The following is a 24,710-nucleotide window of genomic DNA, read 5'->3' on the forward strand; positions in this document are numbered from 1 at the left end:
GTCTCTGTCTGTTTTATTACCCAGTCTGGTTTTATTGCTGTTTGTTTTGCTCCCACTTGCAAAGTGTAACGTAATATGCTGGTGCTATAAAAATAAAAGTTGATGATAATACTGGGTGAGTGTATCATCCCCCCCAGCTGGCATGCATTGTGCCAGTTAATAAGCTACCCTGGGGTTTTGAGCACACTCTTAGTTTTTACAGGTGAAAACTAAGAGGCCAATGTAGAGCTAAACACAAATGGGCCATGATTGCTTGCGCATTATTTGCACGGAATGAAGCGCATTTATTCATTCGCATGCAGTGTTTTACAACCTCCTAGGACAGGCAGAGACCCTACCTGAATGCTTTGTATCATAGACGTCCTCATTATCAGTGCACACTTGCACTATACTTGCCGACTTTCTGGTTGCCCCCTCCGGGAGGCGGCAGCTAGGTCGGTGCAGCTGGGGGCATTGTGGAGGCAATGGGGGGCGTGGCAGAGCCATCTCATCATCGCAGCCCCCCCACCCTGCTATACATTACCAAGATTACTGGCATAATAAAGCAGGGGGTGGGGGCTATGATCACGTTATTCTGTGCGGATCGCCTACTTTCACTCTAAGTTGGGAGAGGGGGTGGTTTGGGGTGTGGGTGCGCGTGAATGGAGGCCATATCCGGGAGACTTGCCCGCTCTAGACGATTTTTGGTAGCATCCCACCATTCCCGCAGAGTTGGCAAGTATGACTTTCACCAGCCCGTTCCCTGGTGCAAGAGATCCATCTGAAAATAGGTGTAATTACCCGTGCGCACAATGCTGTTCAAACAACTTCTCTGTGCCTTGACTGCAGGAGTGCGCCCCCCATGGCGGCCCGGGGGGGCCCCCCATGGCGGCCCGGGGGGGGCCCCCCATGGCGGCCCCGGTGCGCCCCCCATGGCGGCCCCGGTGCGCCACCCATGGCGGCCCCGGTGCGGCCCCCATGGCAGCCTCGGTGCGGCCCCCATGACAGCCGCAAGTGAAGAGTCAACTCTCTTGGCTATGACTATGCATCTCCTGTACTTGCAGAAGCTCCGTCCCGAAACATGCGCTTTGCAAAAACAACCAAAATACGCTCCGCAATGCATTCTGCAGAATATTTTAGAGAGTTTTGCAATTTATCTTCTATGAACGGTGATCAGAGTACTTGATGTGTTTCTTTTCTTTATAACCGCTATCAGTGAAACAAACACTCGCCCATGTAAGTAATTTTACACTCAAGTAAATGGCCACTGGTATGGGAAATAGAAGCGCAGAGTCGGTACCGTACTGGGACTATCAACCAGTTCTGGCATAGAGAGCACATTTCCATACGTCTCCCCCATATTCCCAGCATGCGTTGTGTGTACGAGCCCTGAATGTCACCTCTGTGTTTGGTGAGCGTTTGATTAATGTGTGGGATAGCAGCAGGATCAATGCAGTGAGAATACATTATCATTCAGGGAAGTTCCTCAGCATTTCTTAGAATCAGAACTAGTACATAAGCGCTATTTATGCTGTCTTTCAGAAACAGTCACATGCTCTTGCAAACATTAAATCTATCGTCTTGTCCCGACTTTTATTCCTTTTAGCAAAACCCTTTCTGGCCTTTCAGCTAGTCCACTTTCATATGTTGTGTACATTCATCAATGATGACAGAGATGCATTGGAAACACATATACTGTATGTATGTGTGTGTGTGTGTGTGTGTGTGTGTGTGTGTGTATATATATATTATACAAAATAAGCTCAGCCCACAATTCACCCAAACCCCACCCTGATCCATCTGACCCCATCAATATTCCTGCGAGGCCACACCTACTTTCTGTTACAGCACACCCCTGTCAAGTTCACGTATCGACTTGGAGGGAGATAAAGTACCAACCAATCAGCTCCTAACTGCCTTCTTACAGGCCGTGTTTGAAAAAGAACAGGAACTTGTACTTTATCTCCACTGTATTTCCCTCCCCCATGGAGAGGTTTTAGTGACATTTTCACAGATCCACTAAATGTGCCGTTTTCAGGGCCCATTATCCTGCAGTATTTGTACAAATGCTAAGGGCTTATTGATGTACATTAGCTGTGTATTACTTTAACTGGCCGAAGCTTCAGACACGGAACAGCTTGGCATACTAATGCTAATGTTGGGCTTTGTCAGTACCAGTAAATGTCACATTTAAAGAATTCCAAGCGCAGGAAAAAACTTTATGAACTTTAGGCCATTTTCTTATTTGAAATGAAAAGTTTTATATCAAGGCCAGTTCCATATACAGTTAAAAATTTGGGGTGTAGTTAGTGCGTTAAAATGAAATATGAGCGAGCCTAACTCGCTTCCGAACAACTTGTCGGGGTGTGAGATCCGCTCCATTCAACTAATTAGAGGTTCCCAGTTAATGTCATTACCACTTCGAGATGAGGGGTGTCCTCAGATAACAATACAGAGGGAGGAGTTCACCTCCATACAAACTCTGCAGTCAGGACAAAAGTTCCCCACAATCGGGACTGTCCCAACTAATTGTGTTATTATGGGGAGCTGTAGGTTCCAGCCACAATATGTGCCTCCAGGCTTACCTTCCCTTACCAGGACTACTTTGTGAAAAGATGAACAGCCAGAACCCGGCTACTGTAAAGCTGGGTACACACTAGATATATCAGCCGATCCCGCAGATCGAAGTAACATATCGGGTACATCCATCATCTGGTGTGTAACCAAGATATGTGCCCTCTCACAGGTCGCTAGCAACATCGCCCATTGGCCCTGCTGCAGGGCCGACGGGGGATGACGCTAACTGTGCCATGCTGCAGAATGACACGTAGTCCCCCCCCCTTCCCCTGTCACCCGACAATGTCATGCTGGGTATACATCATGTAGTGAGTACCCTTCCAAAAGGTTTTCTATCATATATTAAAACCGGGCGCATTTTTGGGAAGATTTTGGCTTTATCACAAATTTGCAATCTAACCCAGTCCTTGGCCAGTGTGAAATTGTTATTTAAAAAAGTTTAAATTTCAATCTAAAGCACTGTGTGTGTACTGATTTGCTTTTCTTCTTCAGGGTCCATAGGGTCCACAGACACTACCTTGGGATATGTAATTGGAGAGATCCATTGCACCAAACAGCTTTCAAGCTCCCAGCATGCATAGGGCCTCCTCCCTATATACCCCGCCCCCAGCCACAGGCATTCAGTTTTTTTGTTTGGTGCGCGGCAAGTATCCAGACGCACTGGTTATAACAGCGGGACTGCTTAGGCAGTCCCAGCTTCTTCTTGTTTTGATTTACCTTTGTTTTGGAAATATGAGTTTAGCGGTACTAGGCGCTGAATATGACTCATATACTGCTGCTCCTTCTACCTCCACCGATGCCGAATTGCCAGTATCGCTATATGCTCTGGGGATTTCGGCGGACCACAGAGTGGCTTAGCTAGCGGCTTCGCTGGGTTCCGGACTGCGATTGGGTTCACGGAGATGGTAATGTAAGGCGATTCCTCGTTGCAGGGAATTGTGCGCAGCAGTCCAGGTCTCTAGTGTAGGAGACGCATCGGAGGCTGCTGCGGGTGAAGGACTCGTCAGCGTGTCCTCACTAAGATGGCCAGGACCATATCGTCTGTCGCCGGGGACGGGTAGTAGATGCACTAGTATGCGTTTGCTACTGTGAGGTCAGCGTACCCGTGCCATCAAAATCGCAGTTTAGGGGAAATAGGCGGTCCCCCAACCCAGACGAAACTTCCGCTGTGGATTCCCATGTCTGGTTTGCTACTTCTGACCACCGCGTGTGTGAGACGCTCACAGTCCGCTTTGGGTGCACCGCTGAAAGCTGCTTGTCTCATAGGTTTGGTCTGTCTCCCTATATACCTCTCCCCTGGGTCAGGTATATAGCACTCTATATCCTACCAATTCCCCTGTGGAGCTGGTCATTTGATTTAGAGTCCATTTACATTAGAATTTGAATGTATATATACAGTCAGGTGCATAAATATTGGGACATTGACAGAATTGTCATATTTTGGCCTCTATTCACCACCACAATGGCTTTAAAATGAAACAAACAAGATGTGCTTTAACTGCAGACTTTCAGATTTAATTTGAGGGTAATTACATCCAAATCAGGTGACTGGTGTAGGAATTACAACGGTTTCTATATGTGCCTCCCACTTTTTAAAGGGCCAAACTAATTAATCCTAAATCTAACTTTCACTTTTTAATACTTTGTTGCAAATCCTTTTCAGGCAATTACAGCCTGAAGTCTGGAGCGCATAGACATCACCAGACGCTGGGTTTCATCCCTGGTGATGCTCTGCCAGGCCTCTACTGCAAATGTCTTCAGTTCCTCTTTGTTCTTGGGGCATTTTCCCTTCAGTTTTGTCTTCATCAAGTGAAATGCATGCTCAATCGGATTCAGGTCAGGGGATTGACTTGGCCATTGCATAACATTCCACTTTTTAGCCTTAAAAAACTCTTTGGTTGCTTTTACAGTATGGTTCGGGTCATTGTCCATCTGCACTGTGAAGCGCCGTCCAATGACTTCTGAAGCATTTGACTGAATATGAGCATAAAATATTGCCCGAAACACTTCAGAATTCATTCTGCTGCTTTTGTCAGCAGTCACATCATCAATAAATACAAGGGAACCAGTTCCATTGGCAGCCATACATGCCCACGCCATGACACTACCACCACCATGCTTCACTGATGAGGTGGTATGTTTTGGATCATGAGCAGTTCCTTTCCTTCTCCATACTCTTCTCTTCCCATCACTCTGGTACAAGTTGATCTTTGTCTCATCCGTCCTTAGGATGTTGTTCCAGAACTGTAATGGCTTTTTTAGATGTTGTTTGGCAAACTCTAATCTGTTCTTCCTGTTTTTGTGGCTCACCAATGGTTTACATCTTGTGGTGAACCCTCTATATTCACTCTTGTGAAGTCTTCTCTTGATTGTTGACTTTGACACGTATACACCTACTTCCTGGAGAGTGTTCTTGATTTGGCCAACAGTTGTGAAGGGGTTTTTCTTCACCAGGGAAATAATTCTTCTGTCATCCACCATAGTTGTTTTCCGTGGTCTTCCGGGTCTTTTGGTGTTGCTGAGCTCTCCGATGCATTCTTTCTTCTTAAGAATGTTCCAAACAGTTGATTTGACCACACCTAATGTTTTTGCTATCTCTCTGATGGGTTTGTTTTGATTTTTCAGCTTGCTTCACTGATAGTGACAGCTCTTTGGATCTCATATTGAGAGTCGACAGCAACTGATTCCAAATGCAAATGTCGTCACACCTAGAATCAACTCCAGACCGTTTACCTGCTTAATTGATAATGAAATAACGAGGGAATAGCCCACACCTGTCCATGAAATAGCTTTTGAGTTGATAGTCCCATTACTTTTGGCCCCTTAAAAAGTAGGGGTGAGCGGATTCGGTTCTACTCTGTTCCGTTCGGATTTAAAAACCGAATCTTATTGGGTATCAGCTGTCACGAGTTTTGGATAGCCAATAAGATTCGGTTTTTAAAACCGAACGGAACCGAATCCGCTCACCCCTAGGAGGCACATATAGAAACCGTTGTAATTCCTACACCGTTCACCTGATTTGGATGTAATTACCCTCAAATTAAATCTGAAAGTCTGCAGTTAAAGCACATCTTGTTTGTTTCATTTCAAAGCCATTGTGGTGGTGAATAGAGGCCAAAATATGACAATTCTGTCAATGTCCCAATATTTATGCACCTGACTGTATATATGCATTGTATGTGACTTTAATTCTAGCTGCTTTGTTTATACTGCCTTTTTGTTTTCCAAACTGTCAGATATATCTATCACTGTCAAGGCTCCTCTATACTGGCGTCCCTAACATTAAGGGGTTCACGTCCGAGGCGTGTGGTTCAGTGTAAACCCCGCCCTTTACAAGCACCTGTGCAATGTCATTAAGCTGATGTGAGCGACCACCATACTTTTTGTTTGCAGTTTTGAGAGGCATGAAGGGAGAAAGCATTGGGAGGATGTGCTGGTCCGTATAGTGCCATGTGGAGGTTTCTGGGGTACCTCCTAGGTCAGTCTGCTCTCGGCTTATGCATGTGCTGTTATTATATAGTACATTAATTTGTAATTGTATGACCCAGAGTGGGTGCTACTATTAGGTAGCAATAATTATTTTGGGGTGAGCGTTTGGGTGTGGGGCCCCCGGAGTTGCTCTGGCTGGGCCTTTTTCAGGGCATCACCACTTAATTCACATAGATACTTTTTTATCACCTCTCTATTTGTTTGTTTATTATTTATGTAATTTTAATTCTTCCTTATTTTATTAACACTTATTGATTATCTTTACACATCTATACTTTACACTTCACTATCACCTTCTTTCCCCTTTTCGTGTGATGCCCTGGGGATGGTCCTTGGCTGGAATTTTTTTTGGGTACTTTGCGCCTCGGACATGAACCCCTTAATGTTAGGGACGCCAGTATAGAGGAGCCTTGAAGCTGGCCTGGCGCTTATTCATATATTTGCAAATGTATGTAGCTAATACCTCTGAATTTCTATTATGTAGGATTCAAGAATTTTTGTTGATATTACTGCAGTGTGCTGGAGAGAATCTTTTTTTTTTTTTTTTCTCTGTCATTTTTATCACTGTTTCTCCTCATCCCTCTGAAAAGGTGTGTGGGGGTTTTATTGACTTTTCACAAATGTGAAGAGGGTCACATTGCATTTATTCCTTATACCTGTTATACATTGCTATGTCTAAAGGTAAAGGGGAAAAGGATGAGCTTCCGGCGCTGATGTCATGTAAATCCTGTTTGGCAGGCCTGTCGGAGCAGGATTTTGTGCAAGATGACTTGTGTTGTGTCTGTTGTAAGCAGCCACCTTTCCTATATGGTACACCTGCACCGGCACATTTAGTGGACAGGGCTGCAGCGTGACGAGCTCAAGAGAGGTTCCCTTCAGATATTGCCTCAGGATCCTGACTCAACCTCCTCATTGCACTCTGATACTCAGAGTTCTGGTTCTTATTCTGTTGAGGAAGACCATCAATCCTCGGTGGATGTCCCCTCTCTGGTGAGAGCGGTTAGATCTGTCCTGAGTATAGAGGAAGAGGAGGTTCCGACGAAATCTAAGACTCCGGTCTTATAGGCGTCAGAATGTGGCTAAAGATTATTTCCTTCAGTCTGAACAACTGACGAATCTCATGTCTGAAGCATGGGGTACGCCAAATGCAAGTCTGCGAGGTTGGGGAGCGGTGACAGGTCATCACACGGCTCTGGAAGGTCACCTACCGATAAATATTTTGGAGCTTTGTGCAGAGCACAGAGAGCTCATTCTGGCGCAGGACCACCTTCATGGCAGGCCTGTCCAGATTCAGTCAGACATCATGACTGCAGTAGCCTACATCCACCATCAGGGAGGAACACGAAGTCCGGCAGCCATGAAGGACGTGGCGAACATTCTGCAGTGGGCAGAATGCCATCTTCCAGCAATCTCTGCAATATTCATCCCAGGAGTCCTCAACTGGGATGTGGACTTCCTAAGTCGTCAGGACATACATGCCAGAGAATAGGCTCTTCATCCAGACGTCTTTCAACTGAGAACTACCAGCCGTAGACCTCATGGCGTCACGTCACAACCACAAGGTCCCCAGGTAGGGATCCAGAACAAGGGATCCCTCAGACGCCTTTGTGGACACTTTAGCGATGAGGTGGGACTTCAGGTTAACATACCTGTTTCTTCCAATCTCCCTCCTCCCAAGGGTCGTCAGAAAGTTCAAGCAGGAGGGCGGCAGGTTAATACGGATAGCTCCTGCCTGGCCCAGGAGACATTGGTTCACAGATCTGGCATGTCTATCCAAAGACAGTCCACTTCCATTGCCTCTACGACAGGATTTACTAGTGCAGGGTCCCTGCCTATATCCAAATTTACCTTGGCTGGCTTTGACAGCATGGAACTTGAGGCTTCCGTCTTAGAGGCCAAAGGTTTCTCTACTTCTGTGATCCAGACGATGCTGAGGGCAAAGGAAGCCAGCTTCAGTCCGCATCTATCACAGGACTTGGCATTCATTTTTATTTGATGTTCCCTCAGAAAATACGACCCTAAAATTTTCAGGATCTCCCGAGTGCTTGCTTTTCTTCAGGCTGGATTAGACTTAGGTCTTTGCCTGGCTATCTTGACAGTTCAGGTTTCTGCATTGTCAGTGTGGTTCCAGCGCAGAATTGCTTCCCTGCTGGATGTTAGAACATTTTTGCAGGGGGTTCTATGCCTGCAACCGCCGTTTGTCCCTCCGGTTGCACCGTGGGCTTTATCTCTGGTTCTCAGGGCGTTGCAAGCTTCTCCCTTTGAACCCCTGGATAAGGTGGACCTTAGATGGTTGACAGTGAAGACGCTTTTTCTCCTCACTATTTCTTCAGCTCACAGAGTTTCTGATTTGGCAGCACTGTTATGTCGCTCCCTGTATTTGATATTTCATCAAAATAGAGCTGTCCTCCGTACTAGACCGGGTTACCTTCCAAAGGTGGTATCACATTTTCATATGAATGAGGAAATTGTAGTCGCGGCCTTTCAGTCTTCAGACTTTTCTAGGGGTGAGCTTCCCTGGATGTGGTTCGAGCCCTGCGTATCTACGTATATCGTACCAACTCCATCAGGAAATCAGATGCACTCTTTGTGTTTATGTGTTGTTCACAAACAAGGCTGGCCAGCTAGTAAACAGACTTTAGCTTGCTGGCTGCGTATGACTATTTTTCAGGTCTATACACAGGCTGATCTCCCTGTCCCGAACAAGGTGACAGCACATTCTGCTCGGTCTGTGGGACCATCGCATGCTGTTAGACATGGCACCTCAGCTGAACAGCCACTTGGTCTTCTGTCCAAATTCTATGCATTTGATACTTTTGCCTCCCAGGATGCCTCCTTTGGGCGGCAGATTCTCCTCTTTGCTCAGGAGCGTCCCCACCCTTAAGGGAACTGCTTTAGGATATCCCAAGGTAGTACCTGTGGACCCTATGGAGCCTGAAGAAGAAAATAAGAGTTATGGTATAACATACCTTAGTTAACTTTTTCTTAGAGGTCCACAGGGCGCCTACCCTGACGCACCTAGCCTCAGTTGGAATCTGTTCCTTTCTTTTTGTATCACTGATTCCCTCTTTCGTTTTTGAGAGTGTTTCTTGTGTACATTGTACTTCCTTCTCCACTTTCCATCTCTTGCCGTCAGGCCTGGTTACAAACTGAATGCTTGTGGCTGGGGGCGGGGTATATAGGGAGGAAGCCCTATGCATGCTGGGAGCTTGAAAACTGTAAGCTGTTTGGTGCAATGGATCACTCCAACTACATACCCCAAGGTAGTTCCTGTGGACCCTATGGACCTCAAAGAAAAAGTTAACTAAGGTATGTTATACCATAACTCTTATTTTATCTGTGTCACGCAGGCTATTGTGCAGCTGGTGAGCAGGGTTTTAAAGTAACACTGCAATATCTGTCTCCGGCTTGTGACTGTGAGGGAGCCCTCCCTTCCCTCTTTTATTCATGTCTTCATATACTTTGTCTTCTATGTCCCCGTTTTATATATTCCATGTCTTCCCCACTGCCCAACACTGTAGAGCCCTGTGGCATCTTTTAGTAATCAACAATTATAAAAGTAGTATGTTTTGCATGTCGACAAAGATGAGGGCTTGTACGGCAATAGAGTACATAGGGGGCAGTTACCTAGGGGCCACCACACACAGGTGCCCCCCCAGAGGCCCGCATCCATTGCCCCAATTGTGCTGGTCACTATTGTCCCAACCCTAGTCCCCAGTCACCAGCAAGACCTGTTCCCGGGCCTCCTGGCAGCATTGCAGACGTGCCGGTCATTAAAGAGTGGTGGTGCAACCCAGAGACCGAGAAACACATGAGGATGGCTTGAGGTATAGTCACCACTGTGGTAGGGGATGGATATGGGGGGAAGGGGGGTGATGTGAGCACAATACAAGACTTTTGGGACTTTGAGAGCACATTTCAAAACATAGAGGAGGGGGGTAGAACAGTATATGATTTTGTCAGTTTTATTGTTGAGGACCTGGGGGCCCACACACACTTTCATCTGGTTGTATTTTGGCTGGACAGTGAGGACTGTGTGTGCCAGCAGTACAGTGGTGAAAGAGACTAGGTGTAACCTGGAGCAAGGGCCAACAAGGTCTGAGCATTGGTAAGGTGTGTGTACAATTGAAGGTGTGTCCGGAGCTGAGGTAGTGTGATTGGGTGTAGGTGTTAGGGGGGGCTGAATGTCAATAGCATTGTATATATGTCCTAGGGAAATCTATCACTATGATAGGCTCGATGCCATCAATGGATTACACCATCGATCGCCATCACTGCAGCGTCTCCCAACTGTGTGGAGGCCGAACTCGGTGGGGCTACTTGGGCTGTGATGAGAAGGAGCTAAGCTCAGTGCCCACTGCGCCGGGGGAAAAAAGAAAAACATCACGCACTTTGCCATCAAACGCTGAGAACCATCGGACCTCCGCCATCAATGGCAAAATTATCGACCATCAGTGGCAAACCCTACAATACAACAGTGTGACTTTGGTTTAGTACATAATAGGCTTTATGCCAATAGTACTGCCCCTTGCTCTGTGATTGGACCAGCGCGTCTGTGGTTTGTGTTTTCAGGTTGCTTTGGTAACGCTGATCAGGAAGCGGATGTACTGCTGTCCTGATCGGACATTGAACATGGAGCATTAGGCTGACTAAAAAACATCACGTTTAATCAGACAGGAGCGTCTGATTAAACGTGATGTTTTTTAGTCAGCCTATTTTGTGATTTGATAAGACGCTATATATTTAGCATGCTGCTTTAGTAATTCTGAGGAATTTGTTAGCTGGTATAGATAGTAAGTGAGATATTCTCCGTCACCGGAAGTGACGCTGGGATGCACCATGATTGATGGGAGGTGATTGAACACACCCCTTGAGCACTTTTTCAATCAACACTAGGATAAAAGAGGCAGTTGTGTCAAGGTAAGCTACACCCTTGTATCCATTGCTGTAGATGCTGATTTGTTTATAATCTGTGCTGCTACTCCTGAAGAAGGTCACAGATTGTGAACGAAACGTTGAGTGAGTTATATGTGAATTAAAATTGGATTAACTTTTTTCAAGCCTGGTGAGTGCCCCTCTTTATCTATTTTATACAATTGGTGGAGTACCACTCAGGACTCCACTACTGTGGTGGACACCCCAGCATTATATGGATCTGTGTTTGATGTGAGTGCTGCCTTTCTTCCTGATATATATATATATATATATATATATATATATATATATATTATGATAGATATATATATATATATATATATATATATATCTATCATAATATATATATATATATATATATAAATTATTTGGGGGAGGGGTGTGTTATTAGATCCCATTTAATAGACCACATGTTTAATAAAGCCTGTGTCAGAAAAACAAAAAATAGTCTTCTAATCTGACACAAAATATTTTTCTCTAGACTAATTTGCTGACTCATTATAATATTTGGAGCAGTCAATGTACCCTCACGATGTGTTATTTATTCATTTGTTTAGAGAGATACATCTTGTATGTTCTCCCCATTGTTTTAAAACAGCTGTCTAAAGTTAATTAAAGGATGTGCACACTGCTCTTAAACACACATTTCGTTGTATAACTAAACTTTTAAATGAATAATTCATAGGTAGAGGGGATAATTAACATTTAATACTGACACAGCTGAAGCCGCTATATTCCGGGTGAAACCAATGTTCAGCTTATCTGTTCACTAGGGACAAATTATGTAACTGAGGTAGGAGCAGGGCCGCATTAAGGCCCACATGGGCCTGGAGCTGAAAATGTTTAAAGGCCTATACTGAGAAGGGGAAGAGCTGTGATCGGTGCTGTGTGAGTGTGTTCAGAGTCACCTTAGTGTGTACACCCCCTACACTATGAACACTATCTACAAAGAATTAGAAAAATTGCATAATTATTTTTTTTTGTTGCGTGGGGGGGGGAACTAGAAAAACTATTTAAATAAATGCAGCTGGTAATCATGCTGTCATGTTGATGGGCCTATTTTTATGTGGAGGTCTGGAGCTGTAGCTCCATCCGCCCCATTGTTAATCTGGCCCTGGGTAGGAGGCACGGGATACTTCAGCGATGTCACTAGTTTCTAGTGAATTGGTAAACTGAATATTTATTTTGGTGACAAATGGCTGCCTCCACTGTTTAATCTTTGAATACCCATATATAATAATAATAGACACATTAGGCAAAATAAATAGAATTAAAAAAATATATATTATAACCTGTGCTTTTATATATTTTTTACATTAATTTGAGAGCAAATATTATTTATTAATATTGATTTAGTTTATTCTGTTTATATTGACCTATATATTATATTTTTCCCCTTATTTTCCTTTTCCATTGAATATTTTGGTAATTTTTGCACCCAGACAATGGCCAGAGAATAGACTTTAACAACACAATATATTTTCATTAGTGTTTTGACAGTAACTTAGGAAGACGCTGCACTGGGCTTTATGAAAGACACTGCAGTAATTAATCTTCATTAGGATCGTTGCCTTGGCCTTGTAAATTAAAATTTATTATCTGGGAATAAGATTGTGGCACAGTGTGTTTGATTAGCAAAATGCCAATATTTTTGGAGTAGATTCTTTTTTCAGAAACTCAAAAATCTGTTTGGCAGATGTTAATAAACAAACAAGCTAATTATTTATTCTGAATAACCGGGCACGTATAACTCAATGCCCGGTTAACCTCTTCCCGTCTGAAAGGAGTGCGAGTCAAAATTTGCTTAGTCAGTTCAATGTAGATTTTTTTTATTTTACTATTTTTATCAATTTTCAAATATTTAAACAAGGGTACATAATAAGGAATAAAAACCTAAAACAAGGGGAGAGCGAAGCAAGTAAGCATTGAGGAGAAGGACATAGAATTTTTATAGGCATAATCGAAAGGGGAGGTGGAGTAAAGCTATAGATTAATGGGTAATGGGAGAGGTGTACCAATAGATGCTTGGTTGGTGCATGAAAGGAAGGTTGGTAACTTTTTGTATGATTGAAAGGCAGCAGTTTACAAACAGGTGTATGAATGTAAAGGTATGAGAGATTACATTAATTTGAAGCCGGTGCACACAATTTGGACATATGCAACATTGGATGCTGCACAACCGTTAATCACCTTTTAATGATGTTGCCCTACAAGAGTAATTTAACTACTACTTATGCGCCCCTTAATTTCTTAACAATTTTTAACCTTATGTTTTCCTAATTTCACATTTTGTTTGCTTAGAGGATTTATAGACGTGTTCTCATACAGAATTGCTGCAGGTCCCGTGCGACTCGGCTTGTGCCGAGCATCTTTTTCGCTCAAAAAAGTGCACCTTACTGTAGTCGCAACACGGTGTGACAAAACCTCTTCACGAAACTGCACTGATTAATTTGATATGCGACACTTGTATATCTGTGCGACTGAGTCTGTATACAAAGGGTAGTGTCTAGATGCCCGTCGCGGAGAGGACCCTGACGTCAGTTACTGTCCAGCGTAATTCCCTGCTATCCACTTGGACATAGAGGGGGAATATAGACCTGTGGCGAGCGGACACATTTCTTCGTTTGGTAAACTTTATGCACTTCCGCCCTCACTGCATGTCACTTCCAGGTCCTAACAATGAAGGGGAAATAAACTCTACCGTATATGAAGTGCTTCAATATAGCGACCATGGTTTGTTTTTTTGCGCCAAGGTCCGTTGTACAGATTCATGCGCCAAGGTCCGTTGTACAGATTCAGCCTCAGTCGCTCACAGAAATACAAAGTTGCATATCAAATTAATCAGTGAAGTCTTGTGAAGAGGTTTTGACCTATCCTTCTTTCTTCCAAGGAAATAAGGCGTTCACCTTGTAACCGTTTAAATCCATTGACCCTGAACCCAGATATCCCTATTCCAATATCCACTTACTTACAGTGCATCCGAAAAGTATTCACAACGCTTCACTTTTTCCACATTTTGTTATGTTACAGCCTTATTCCATTATGGAGTTAATTCATTTTTGTATTCAAAATTCTACACACAATAACCCATAATGACAACATGTAAAAAGTGTTTTTGATTTAATAAAAAAAAAAATAAATAAATAAATCACATGTACATAAGTATTCACAGCCTTTGCCATGAAGCTCAAAATTGTGCTCAGGTGCATTCTGTTTCCACTGATCATCCTTGAGATGTTCCTACAGCTTAATTGAAGTCCACCTGTGGTAAATTCAGTTGATTGAAAATGATTTTGAAAGGCAAACACCTGTCTATATAAAGTCCCACATTTGACAGTGCATGTCAGAGCACAAACCAAGCAGGAAGTCAAGGAATTGTCTGTAGACCTCCGAGACAGGATTGTCTCGAGGCACAAATCTGGGGAAAGAACTGATAAAATGATGGGTAAGGTGCGTTCTCTGGTTGTGCGGGGTAGGGAGGTGGTTGTGTATGTTCGGTGTAATATATGTGCGTAAATGAGAGACTGATGATGAGGTGCAGGGTCAAATATTTTATTAAGTAGGCACAATGCTGCTTGGGAACATGACCCAAGGGGGGGTTGGTGGAGTAGGGTGGATGTGCATGGGGGGAAGGTAGGTAGACTCTTTCAGGGGGCTCCTTACCATGCGGTTCAAGACCAGCACGTCTTCCCTGCCGGACCTTTGGTCGACAGTCTTAGAAGCCCGGCAGTTGGGTGGTGGAAGTCTCTGGGGGTTTGGGTAGGAAGGCGGTGTCCCGGACGTTTGCAACTTACCTACCGGCAGGGTGCCTCTGGTGTGGCGTTGCGATAGGAGCGTAGAAGGTGGCTGTAAGCAACTAATTTAAGAGCACCAACCCACTATGTGCAACAACCACAAGCTCAAGACAACCGGCATCCAACCAACCTGAACTAGACTTGCTCACAGCCATCTTCTAAACGGCAACGCCACACCAGAGGCACCCTACCTATAGGTAAGTTGCAAACGTGCAGGACGCCACCTTCCTACCCACACCCCCAGAGACTTCCACCACCCAACTGCCGGGCTCCTAAGACTGTCGACCGAAGGTCCAGCAGGGAAGACGTGCTGGTCCTGAACCGCATGGTAAGGAGCCCCCTGAAAGGGTCTACCCACCTTCCCCCCGTGCACATCCACCCTCCTCCGTAAATCCCCTGCCCCTCCCCGGGTCATACTCCCAAGCAGCATTGTGCCTACTTAATAAAATATTTGACCCTCCACCTCATCATCAGTCTCTCAATTACACACATCTTACTCCGAACATTCACAACCACCTCCCTACCCCGCACAACCAGAGAGCGCACCTTACCCATCCTTTTATCAGTTCTTAGGTAGGAATCGGTTCTCCCACCCCATTCACCTCTAGTCACTAACGTCCTCCCACATCCCCCCCCTAGATCCCCACTCCTTCAGTCATACCACATGAGCGCAGTTTAACTTTAACCACAAATCTGGGGAAGGGTACAGAAAAATATCTGATGAGCACAGTGGCCTCCATCATCCGTAAATGGAAGAAGTTCGGAACCATCAGGAGTTTGTTTATAGCAAGTCCACAGGGAATAGCAACAAACTGTCTAACATATAACTTCCCCTGTGATAGGCACATGCACATAAGTAAAGTTTAAAGCTTAAAATGTCTTTACTAAAACTAAAGACTTTGCGTCGTGAGTGAGATTGCGCAGGATCCAGAAAATCTTGAAACCATAGCCTCGATGTGCCTATACGATTGTTTTCCTGCATTATAATGTAGCAACAGTAAGTGAGTTTTATATGGCCAGCCCAACCCATACTTGCCAACTCTCCCTTATTGTCAGGGAGACTCCCTGAAATAGTAGCAATCTCCCTGACTCCCTGAAGAGTCTAGTAATCCCCCTGATTGCACCTTACCCTTATTATATAGCTGTTATATACTTGGAAAAATAAATAAATCAGAGATATATACAGTACATTCAAATGGTATAATCAGTGCCATTTCCCTGCACTGGTTATAAGGCACAATAATCCCTATGGCTACATGCATTTTCATATAAGGTTTCTCTTGGCTACTCATTTGAAACCACTTGTAATACACAGTACATGAATAAGCCCTGAAAAGTATTTTATCAACAAGTAGATGTTATGATCTGCTTTGGGGCTCATTTACATATGTAAGTCAGTTTTATGGCACGTCTCTCAGATGTCGCAATACACGACCACTTTACCGCCGCGCTCATAGGTGTTGCTTTCACAATCTCCCTGAAAAGCTTTTTCAAAAGTAGGCAACTGTGGGTCCAACCTTTGCCGGCGTCCTCATCCATTTGAGTTAACGCATCCGTGTTCAATTCGTTACATTCCATTAAAATTAAATAACACAGCTTGGGACAAAGTAACATCTGGAGCAGTGGAATAAAACAAGATTTTAATACTTAATTAAAACCCTCTGCGCTGACATTAGAGGCTGAAGCAAGTAAAAATAGAGCGGTCTCCTCCGACATAATGCAATTTGAATAAAAAATGCCACGGCTTTAATCGCTTGTAAAATTAAGAAGTATCAAAATATTAGATTTGCCGTTTGTGTTGCTCAGCTGCTCATTTTTCTGATTAGTTACAGGAAAAGTAATCTCAGCCAAGGTTCCGGCCACCAGGCTACAAATTAATGTTCCAGGCTGCCGGCAAGTTGTATTTTTCCTATTGAGCAAATAAACACATATTGAACATTGCCGAAGTAAAACCTGTGCGTTACTGAGCAGAACAGTATACTGTACACTTTATGCTTTGTGTGCCCGCACTGGCATTTCTCCCAAGAGATGTTAAATAGAGACGCACCACCCTGCTTATACTACATGTTGGACAGATTATGGCGGTCTACTGGAAATATATTTTGTGTCCTTTGTGCTTAACACCTCAAAACACAGGGCCTGATTCAGACACGCTCGCAAGCGGGTCGATGGTGGGATATGCGCACGCGCATCGGCCGCACTGCGCGTGCGCAAGCCCCGGAGCGGGAGAGAAATTCTCTCGCTCCGTGGCTCACTACAAAAGGGACGGCTGTCGATGTTCATCGACAGCTTGCCCGTTTTGTAGGCGTGGCGGGGGGAGTGGCTTCTCAAACGGAGGCGTTGCCAAGCAAACGCCTGACGTTTGTGGGCGGCCCCACTGACATCACCAGTGATGTCAGTGGGAGAGCTTCCGGCTTTAATAGAGTCGGAAGCTCTCTGGGGCTTGCGGCCACGAGAGCCTACCACAAGGGTCTCGTCGCAAGACCATCGCGACCATCATCCTGGCCGCTCGCAATAGCTGTGGGTGGTCACCCACAGCTAAGCGAGCTTCCAGGAGGCCGCACAAAGAAAAAAAAACGCCCTGATTCAGAGCGAGCGCTCCTTCAGAGCATCCATCTCTGAATCAGGCCCACAGTTCACAGAATCTGCTTCCATGACTACCTGCGCCGGTCAATTCAATTAGCAGGTTTTACACAGTGCTTTAATACTGCTTTAATACCTGAAAGTGATCTTTTCCTTGCAACTTCAGAAACTGAGGAAAGTTTGTGAGAAAAGGCTCCCTCTGGGGAGTTTAAGGTGCCGGGAAATTCCATTGATTTCACACTTTACGTGGAGTCCATGGGTTAGCGCGCATTAACCCCTAGTTTACCACGCAGGGAAATGTCCAGATAAATTAAATTGCTTTTACCCGCGTGGTGCGATCAATTACTTGCGGGGCATATCCTGCAGCTAATGGAATTCTCCCCATGTCTTAATCCAATGACTAGTTCAGGTGTAAGTAACCTGTGGAACTACATATCCCAGCATGCATTGCCACAGTTTTGCTGTTAGGGTGTTCTACAATTGTTGCAGGGCATGCTGGGATGTGTAGTTCCACAGCTGTTGGAGAGCTGCAAATTACCTGTCCCTGAATTAGAGGAAGGTGAATTATTTTATATATATATATATATATATATATACACAAAAATACCATTGAACTTGCGTTTTCAAGTTGTAATTCCAGGTCATTACTGTTATTGAATGCTACTGATTGTCTGAAGTCTTTCCTATATCCCATCAGCTGTGAAGGTGGGCATTGCTGAAATTGTCTTCCTGCATATTAGCACTGGCGGATCATGCTTGGCATGCTGGGAGTTGGATTTGCAGCAGGTCTGTCACAGGTTTATAAATGACTCTGCATGTAGCCACTTAATCTAAAATGGATCGTTATTTGTTAGAGGAAATTTCAGGCTAATTGACACTCGCAAAGTGTGGCAAGCTCCTTACAACTTACAAATCTGGTGGTTAGCAGGAGGAAATTCATTGGACGGCACATACAAATGTTCATGTGGTACATTTGTTAAGGTGTGGTTTTACAATTGGCGATTTTATTGGCGGTTTGGAAGCCGAGAGAGTTACTGGAGACCAAACGGCACATGGAATAGCATATATTTAAACAGTGACAATTAAGCACTTCACTAAACCGAGCAGCCTCTGGAAACCTTGTTTTACACCTTAAAAGATAGACAACATTACATAGAAAATTAGGTTAACAGCTGGCACTGAGTTTATAAGGGAAAACCGAGGAAAAGTACTTCCCTTAATGAGTTTATGAAACACTTGTGTGTTCTTTATTTTTAATTCTCCTTTTTGTTCAACGTTTTGTAGCATATATGGAAAAAAGACGGGCAAACATTCTCTGTATCTTGCAATATAGATACAATATCCTTATTAAGGGACCGTTAGAGTTAGCAGAGTAAATGCTTCTTCTGGGGCAGGATGAATACACTCCCATTTGGATATTACCCTTATTTTTAGGATTCTTGTATGCTTTCCTTAAGTCTCAAGGACCAGTATTATCTCTCCTTCACGGATCCCTGTTACTCCAATCCAATATAGTGAAAATAGAGGGATAATGGACAATAGTGTGATATCGTTTAAACGGTTTATTTACAACAAGCAATTATAAATTAAAGCACACAAATTGTAGGTGCGTTAGTACATGGCAAGTATAAAAACTGTTAATAAATAAAACACGGAGAGCTACAACTGCTACCAAAGAAAAGGTGTTTTTTGAACGTGGAGTACATTGTAAAGATGGGGGTCCCGATCACCCTCTTCTCATTCCTTCTGATGGTGTCAGGTACTCTCCCAAAGCAGTCCCCTGGTTCCTGTTCCCAACGCGTTTCAAGCTGAATAGCTCTTTTTTTAAGGAATAGCATGTTTTGAATGCGTACTGTTTGAAATTGACATTCCAATTTTATTCAAATGACAAGTATACAAATAGTGTGACATATGAATGTGAAATGGGAGTGCTTGTAGACACCGTTCCGACAGACGTCATGGGGCAAACCATACTTACCCACTATTGCAGGCTCTGGGGAGAGGGAGGCCCAGGCCAGTGGAACATGGGTGTGATACCCTGACTCATGTCGTCGTAGCCCCACTCCTGCCAACTAATGCCGTGATTTTCAGGATTAGGCCATTGGGTGACGGGACCATGATGCCGTAATTCAGAACAAATCACCCCTTCTTCACAGGAACAGCGGACGAGATCCAGGAGGGTTAACTTCAGAGAGCTCTCCCTAAATTGGGAGTTTCAAGGAAATTCCGGGGAGAGTAGGCAAATGTTTATTTACAGGTATTATATAGCGCACACATATTCCGCAGTGCTTTACATAGAATATTTCAGTATATGCGTCAGTCCACACACACTAAGGTTAGTTTCTTTGTCAGGAGGCCTTCACCCTACCAGTATGTGTTTGAATATGGAAGGAAACTGCAACACCTGGAGGAAACCCACATAAACACAGGGAGAACATATAAACTACACTCTGGCGATGTAGTTAACTGTTTGACAGTTATGCTGTCGACAGCCAAAATGTCGACCAGCAGAATGTTAACACAGTAGTAATGTTGTTTAAAACGTTATATAACATTACTACCGTGTCGGCATTATGCTGTAGACATTTTGACTGTCGACAGCATATTGTAACTTCCAACCATACAATCCCCTCCCACAGGGCCTTTGTCGGGAATTGAACTCATAACATCAGTGCTGTGAGGCAGTTATGGTAACCAATACGTCACCATAGCGGTTCAAACCTTATGCTAGTTCCATAAGTGCTAGCATGCAAGACCAGTCATAGGCTGTCAGTGCATGCAGGCATTTGTAGTCTACAAGTGATTACACTACACTTTGGTATTTTTTTCCCCTCTGGTTCCAAACGGATGGTGTACCAGGGGCCCGGTACTACTCGGCATTGAGCCGGTCATCTCTAGGTGTGGGTGCCCCATAATTTCTTCTGCCGCACACATTGCCAGCAGTTTGAGGTTTCACCCTTCAAAGCACAAGATAGTAAGTATTGTAGTTTGGAGGTGAGAGCTACTGGGGATATGTAACAGTTGCTAAACCCCCCAAAACGGGCCCTTAGTAAATTTTTCCCATGTCTTTTTTGTCTGTATGTTATGAGGAATATACATGAATTTATTTAATAACCTATCAGTTCTTTGTTCTGGTATTCTTAATTCGAAGCTGCCATTTCTAAATTAATGATGTTTATCTAATAGCCTGTGAACCATGTTTTACAATAAGCCCTTATGTTACGTCCCCATTACTTCATCATCAATCAAGACCCAGACCAGCATAATTCATATTTAATGGATCAGTAATTCTGAACACCAAAAACTAACATAAACTAAAGGCTGTAATTATTCCAAACTTTTCTGCTAATTATTTTTTATCTGTAAATTCAAAAACAGGTTGTGTTTGTTTAGTTTATGTTGCTCATTTATTTATTTATTTATTTTTTAAACTAAGCATCTTTTATCTATTGGGAATTGAAGGGTCCCTGAAATAAAATAGGGTCAGGTAGGGTGTGCGCACAGCGGCTGATTTTGCTCCAAGAAAGACGACGGCGTGATTAATCCTTTTAGGGATTGCTGATTATGTAAGGAATGGCGTGGTGTGCGTAACGGGAGCCTCATTAACAATGTGCTGTGTCGTCTTTGGTGGCTTGCTCAGTTGCTGCTATGGCACACACGTCTATAGAGCGCCTGTTTGTTAAAGGGTTGGGGACGGTGTCGTTTCAGTCTTGCTCCTCGTTGGAGGGGGCACAGACTTACTATCTCTGCAAGAGCACATGAATTATCTCTATCTGCCGACTGTCAACTGGGGGCGACCAGATCCTCCTTATACTGTGTGCGGAAAAGGATGGGAATTAATTATGTGTTTCTCTCTGCTTTTCCTCAGTGACCGTGAGGAGGTGCCACAGAGGAAGAGGACTTTCAGCAGCAGATCAGAAGACCAAGAGCCAAGGTCTGTAACCACCAAAAAGAAGAAGACTACTCCGAAGTCTGTGGAGTCATTTGAGCCACTGAACACAGGACTTTCACTGGCAGAGGATGAACAACTGGTGCTACACCTTCTGGGCAACAAGAGCTAATTATATCCCCACCTTTGCATCTTGTGGACATCTTTGTCTATTAAGCCAAGGGCTTTCAACCAGATAATTTTGTCTGTAAAGCAGTTTTTGTTCTCGTGGAAAATAGCTTGGAGAGTGACTTCCAACACCCAGTGATGGTAGAAGTCCAGGAAATGTAACTCCCTATAATCTGAAGCTCTAATACGTTTCAGTGGGTTTGTTTTTGTATTTTTATTTTTCAACCTTCTTTCTCAGATAAGGCAGATTAGAGTTATAATTATTAATGAAACCCTATACCTAAAGTCCTGGTCAGATTATATAGTGGAGTCACCAATAATATTTACAAATACATGCATTTAAGTTTAGATGAGAACAGATAAAGTGGTTATCGTTTGGGGGGGAGGGGAGGGGGTTTCTTCTCCATAGAGTTCCCGTCACTAATCCTGCTTTAAGTGTCACCTTTTGCAGAAAATAGCTGATAGCAGAGAACAATAGTTGTACAAGAAATATACATGAGCTGAAAAACATTGCCAGTTCAGCCACGATATGGGCTAATACACATATACAGTATTTGTGAATGTTATTAATAGCTTTCTCCTATAAGGCAACTTGTATTTTAGGTCTAATGGTCCTTTAAAGATGTATCAGCCAGTAGCAGCTGTTGGGTCCGGGTACTGTAGAACCTCAACAATCAGCTATTACTGCAGATTAGATCATCGTTCTAGGATGGATGATGGGATTTCTAGCTGCAATCTCAACATAAAAGTTAAAGGTCACATACTAAAATGACTCTTTTCATCTAATTAAGAAATCAGTTGTTCTATTGAACTGTTGTTCTCTATTGTATGTAAAAGCCTATACTGTACATTACTGAATAAACAGATGCAGATTTTTTCATTTGTATTGTACTAGAACAGTTTGCTGTGTTCTTGTCATAGACAACATGTAGTGACAGATTGATGGAGATCTGAGTCATTAACATCAGGCGAATACTTATCCTGTATCACATCCTCCCTCATTATTGACTCTTTTGTGTTCCGTAGCTTTATCGTGCCAACAGCCTTTGGAAGATAAATCCCATTAAAACCTGATTTTCTCCCAGCCCAGTAGTCTTTACAGGTTGTTATGGAATGAACAGTGCCCCAATTCTTACTGATCCATCCTCTTCAGTGCTGGCCACAATGTAAAGCAGCATTAGTGATAGACTTCCGCCTCTCCTCTGCCGAACAAGGATAATGGCGCAAAATGGACACTGGTATCTCCAAGGTGTGAATAAAAAAAATGCAGAGTTGACCTGCCGTACACACAGATCTGTCCTCACACACCAAGCCGCAGTACGCCATGCTGCGCAAGCCAGCCACCAGGTTCCGTGCAACTCTGTTTGCGCCACCCTTCTTTTTCTCTGTGTTTTTCTCCCAAAAATGCATCTTAGACACAACTGGAGTACGAGACTGCACTGGTTAATTTGATATGCTACACTTGTGTATCTGTGCGCGCCTCAGTCTGTATACGAAGCGCAACCGGACATGGCGTGAAAGAAATCAGCAGCCACAGCATCGTACCACTTTGCATAAAGATTCAGCCTCAGGCGCACACAGATATACAAGTGTCGCATATCAAATTAATTAGCGCAGTCTCGTGCAGTTAATAGCATCCGATGGCGACTAAAAAGACGCTCGGCGCAAGCTGAGTATCGTGGGTCCTGGCACGCCAAGTAGGGCTGTTTGGTGCGACTGCAGAAATAGTGTATGAGCGCAGCCGAACATGGCTGCCCTAGGAGTAATTTACCAAAATGCTAAATTACCATCCAAATGTGCAGTTTGAGAAGATCTCTTGCTAAAAGGTGGCTGCAGTATTTGCATACATGCCTAGAAAATGCTCATCGTACATAGCTACACATGGGTACATTTCACATTGGAGCACTTTTTAGCAAGCAACTAATTTGCCCCAGGGAGCTCAATTCCTTAATGTGTAGGTCCTAGGGAAGATTTATTTTTGCTTTGTTCTGGTACCAAGCATTTGGTAACACCCCCCCTTCCAATATGCAAACCTGCATTAACCTTCTCAGAGGGGCGCAAAATGTAAATCTGGACCTAGCAATGACATAATAGAGCACTTTGATGCAGTAACTTTGTTTCACATAGAGCTGCGTTTGACTACACACTCTTCTTGCATTCGTTTGCCAGAATTGGTCAGAACTATACTGCACTGTTGTTACCATCTAAATGGACAGATTGGCTCCGTATTGGCTTTGCAAATCCTATTTGAAATACGTCTCCACATGGAAATACAGTAGTTGGCTGAGATGAAATACTCTGTGGTGTTAGCTTCCTAGTGCTGTGATTGGCTGCAGGTGGTTCTGACCCCTGTGCACTTTATCTGCTGTTCTGTGTCTCCCCACTTCTCGCAGAGTGACTGCAATAGACGTTCTCACTCCAGTAGAACACAACTAATCATAAACTAAATGTCAGTTACTTAATGGCACTCTCTGCCAACTTTAGAACTCCGGCATTGAGAACTTGCAGAATTTAATTCTTTCCTAACTACACTTATGAAACCAGCGAACCATTTGCCAGCTGCCAATCTCCAATAACAGAGTATGGCTGGAAGCGGGCACATTGTGCTCTGAAGTATCTGTGGTACAAAGCGAACTCTCATCCTCCTTAAACCTATGCATACAGACCTATTAGAATGAATTATCATTACAAAATAAAAACAAACTCATTAAACATGTTTTGCATTAATGCAGAGAGCGAAGAACAACACACCTGCTTTTCCGACTGGTCTATTGTACTGGGAAAAAAATTATATAAAAATTAAATTTTGTACCGGTAATTACGTTTTTTTTTGTCTTTTACAGTGCCTTGCAAAAGTATTCACACACATGGATTTTTACCTTTTTTTGTTACATTACAACCTGTAATTTTTTTATTTATTTTTTTATCTGAATTTTATGTGGTGGATCTGCACAAAATAGTCTAATTTGGTGAAGTGAAATGAGAAAAAAATATATATAAAAAAAGAATCTTTATAAATTTCTGAAAATTGGCAAGTGCATATATGTATTCTCCCCCTTTGCTGTGAAGCCCCTCAAAAGTTCTGGTGCAACCAATTACCTGCAGAAGGGGCGTGAATACTTTTGCAAGGCACTGTATGTCCTTTAGCTTTCACTGGTTTCAATTATGCTTGTTGTCTTTGTTCTTTCTTACCCATTTCTTGTGTTCCTATCTCGTCTTCTCTGCTCCCCACTGACGCAGGTGCTTAATTGGCAGCGAGGGAAGTCACATCTGACTGGCAGTCTGTGGGCAGTGCC

At 43.6% G+C, this 24,710-nt stretch overlaps 1 protein-coding gene across 1 annotated transcript in view; it reads left to right on the plus strand.

Annotated features, from left to right (window-relative positions):
• The window catches only part of DDX10 (DEAD-box helicase 10), a 294,884-nt gene extending 272,586 nt beyond the window's left edge, over positions 1–22,298 (plus strand). The window contains exon 18 of the mRNA XM_088456683.1: positions 21,226–22,298. Within this exon, the coding sequence (XP_088312809.1) occupies positions 21,226–21,418 (193 nt within the window). The 3' untranslated portion in view covers positions 21,419–22,298. The remainder of the gene's footprint in view (positions 1–21,225) is intronic.
• Positions 22,299–24,710: the final 2,412 nt, after the last annotated feature.

This window comes from Taudactylus pleione, unplaced genomic scaffold (genome assembly GCF_031769625.1).
Source record: "Taudactylus pleione unplaced genomic scaffold, aTauple2 ptg000711l, whole genome shotgun sequence".
In the NCBI taxonomy this organism is placed as follows: Eukaryota; Metazoa; Chordata; class Amphibia; order Anura; family Myobatrachidae; genus Taudactylus; species Taudactylus pleione.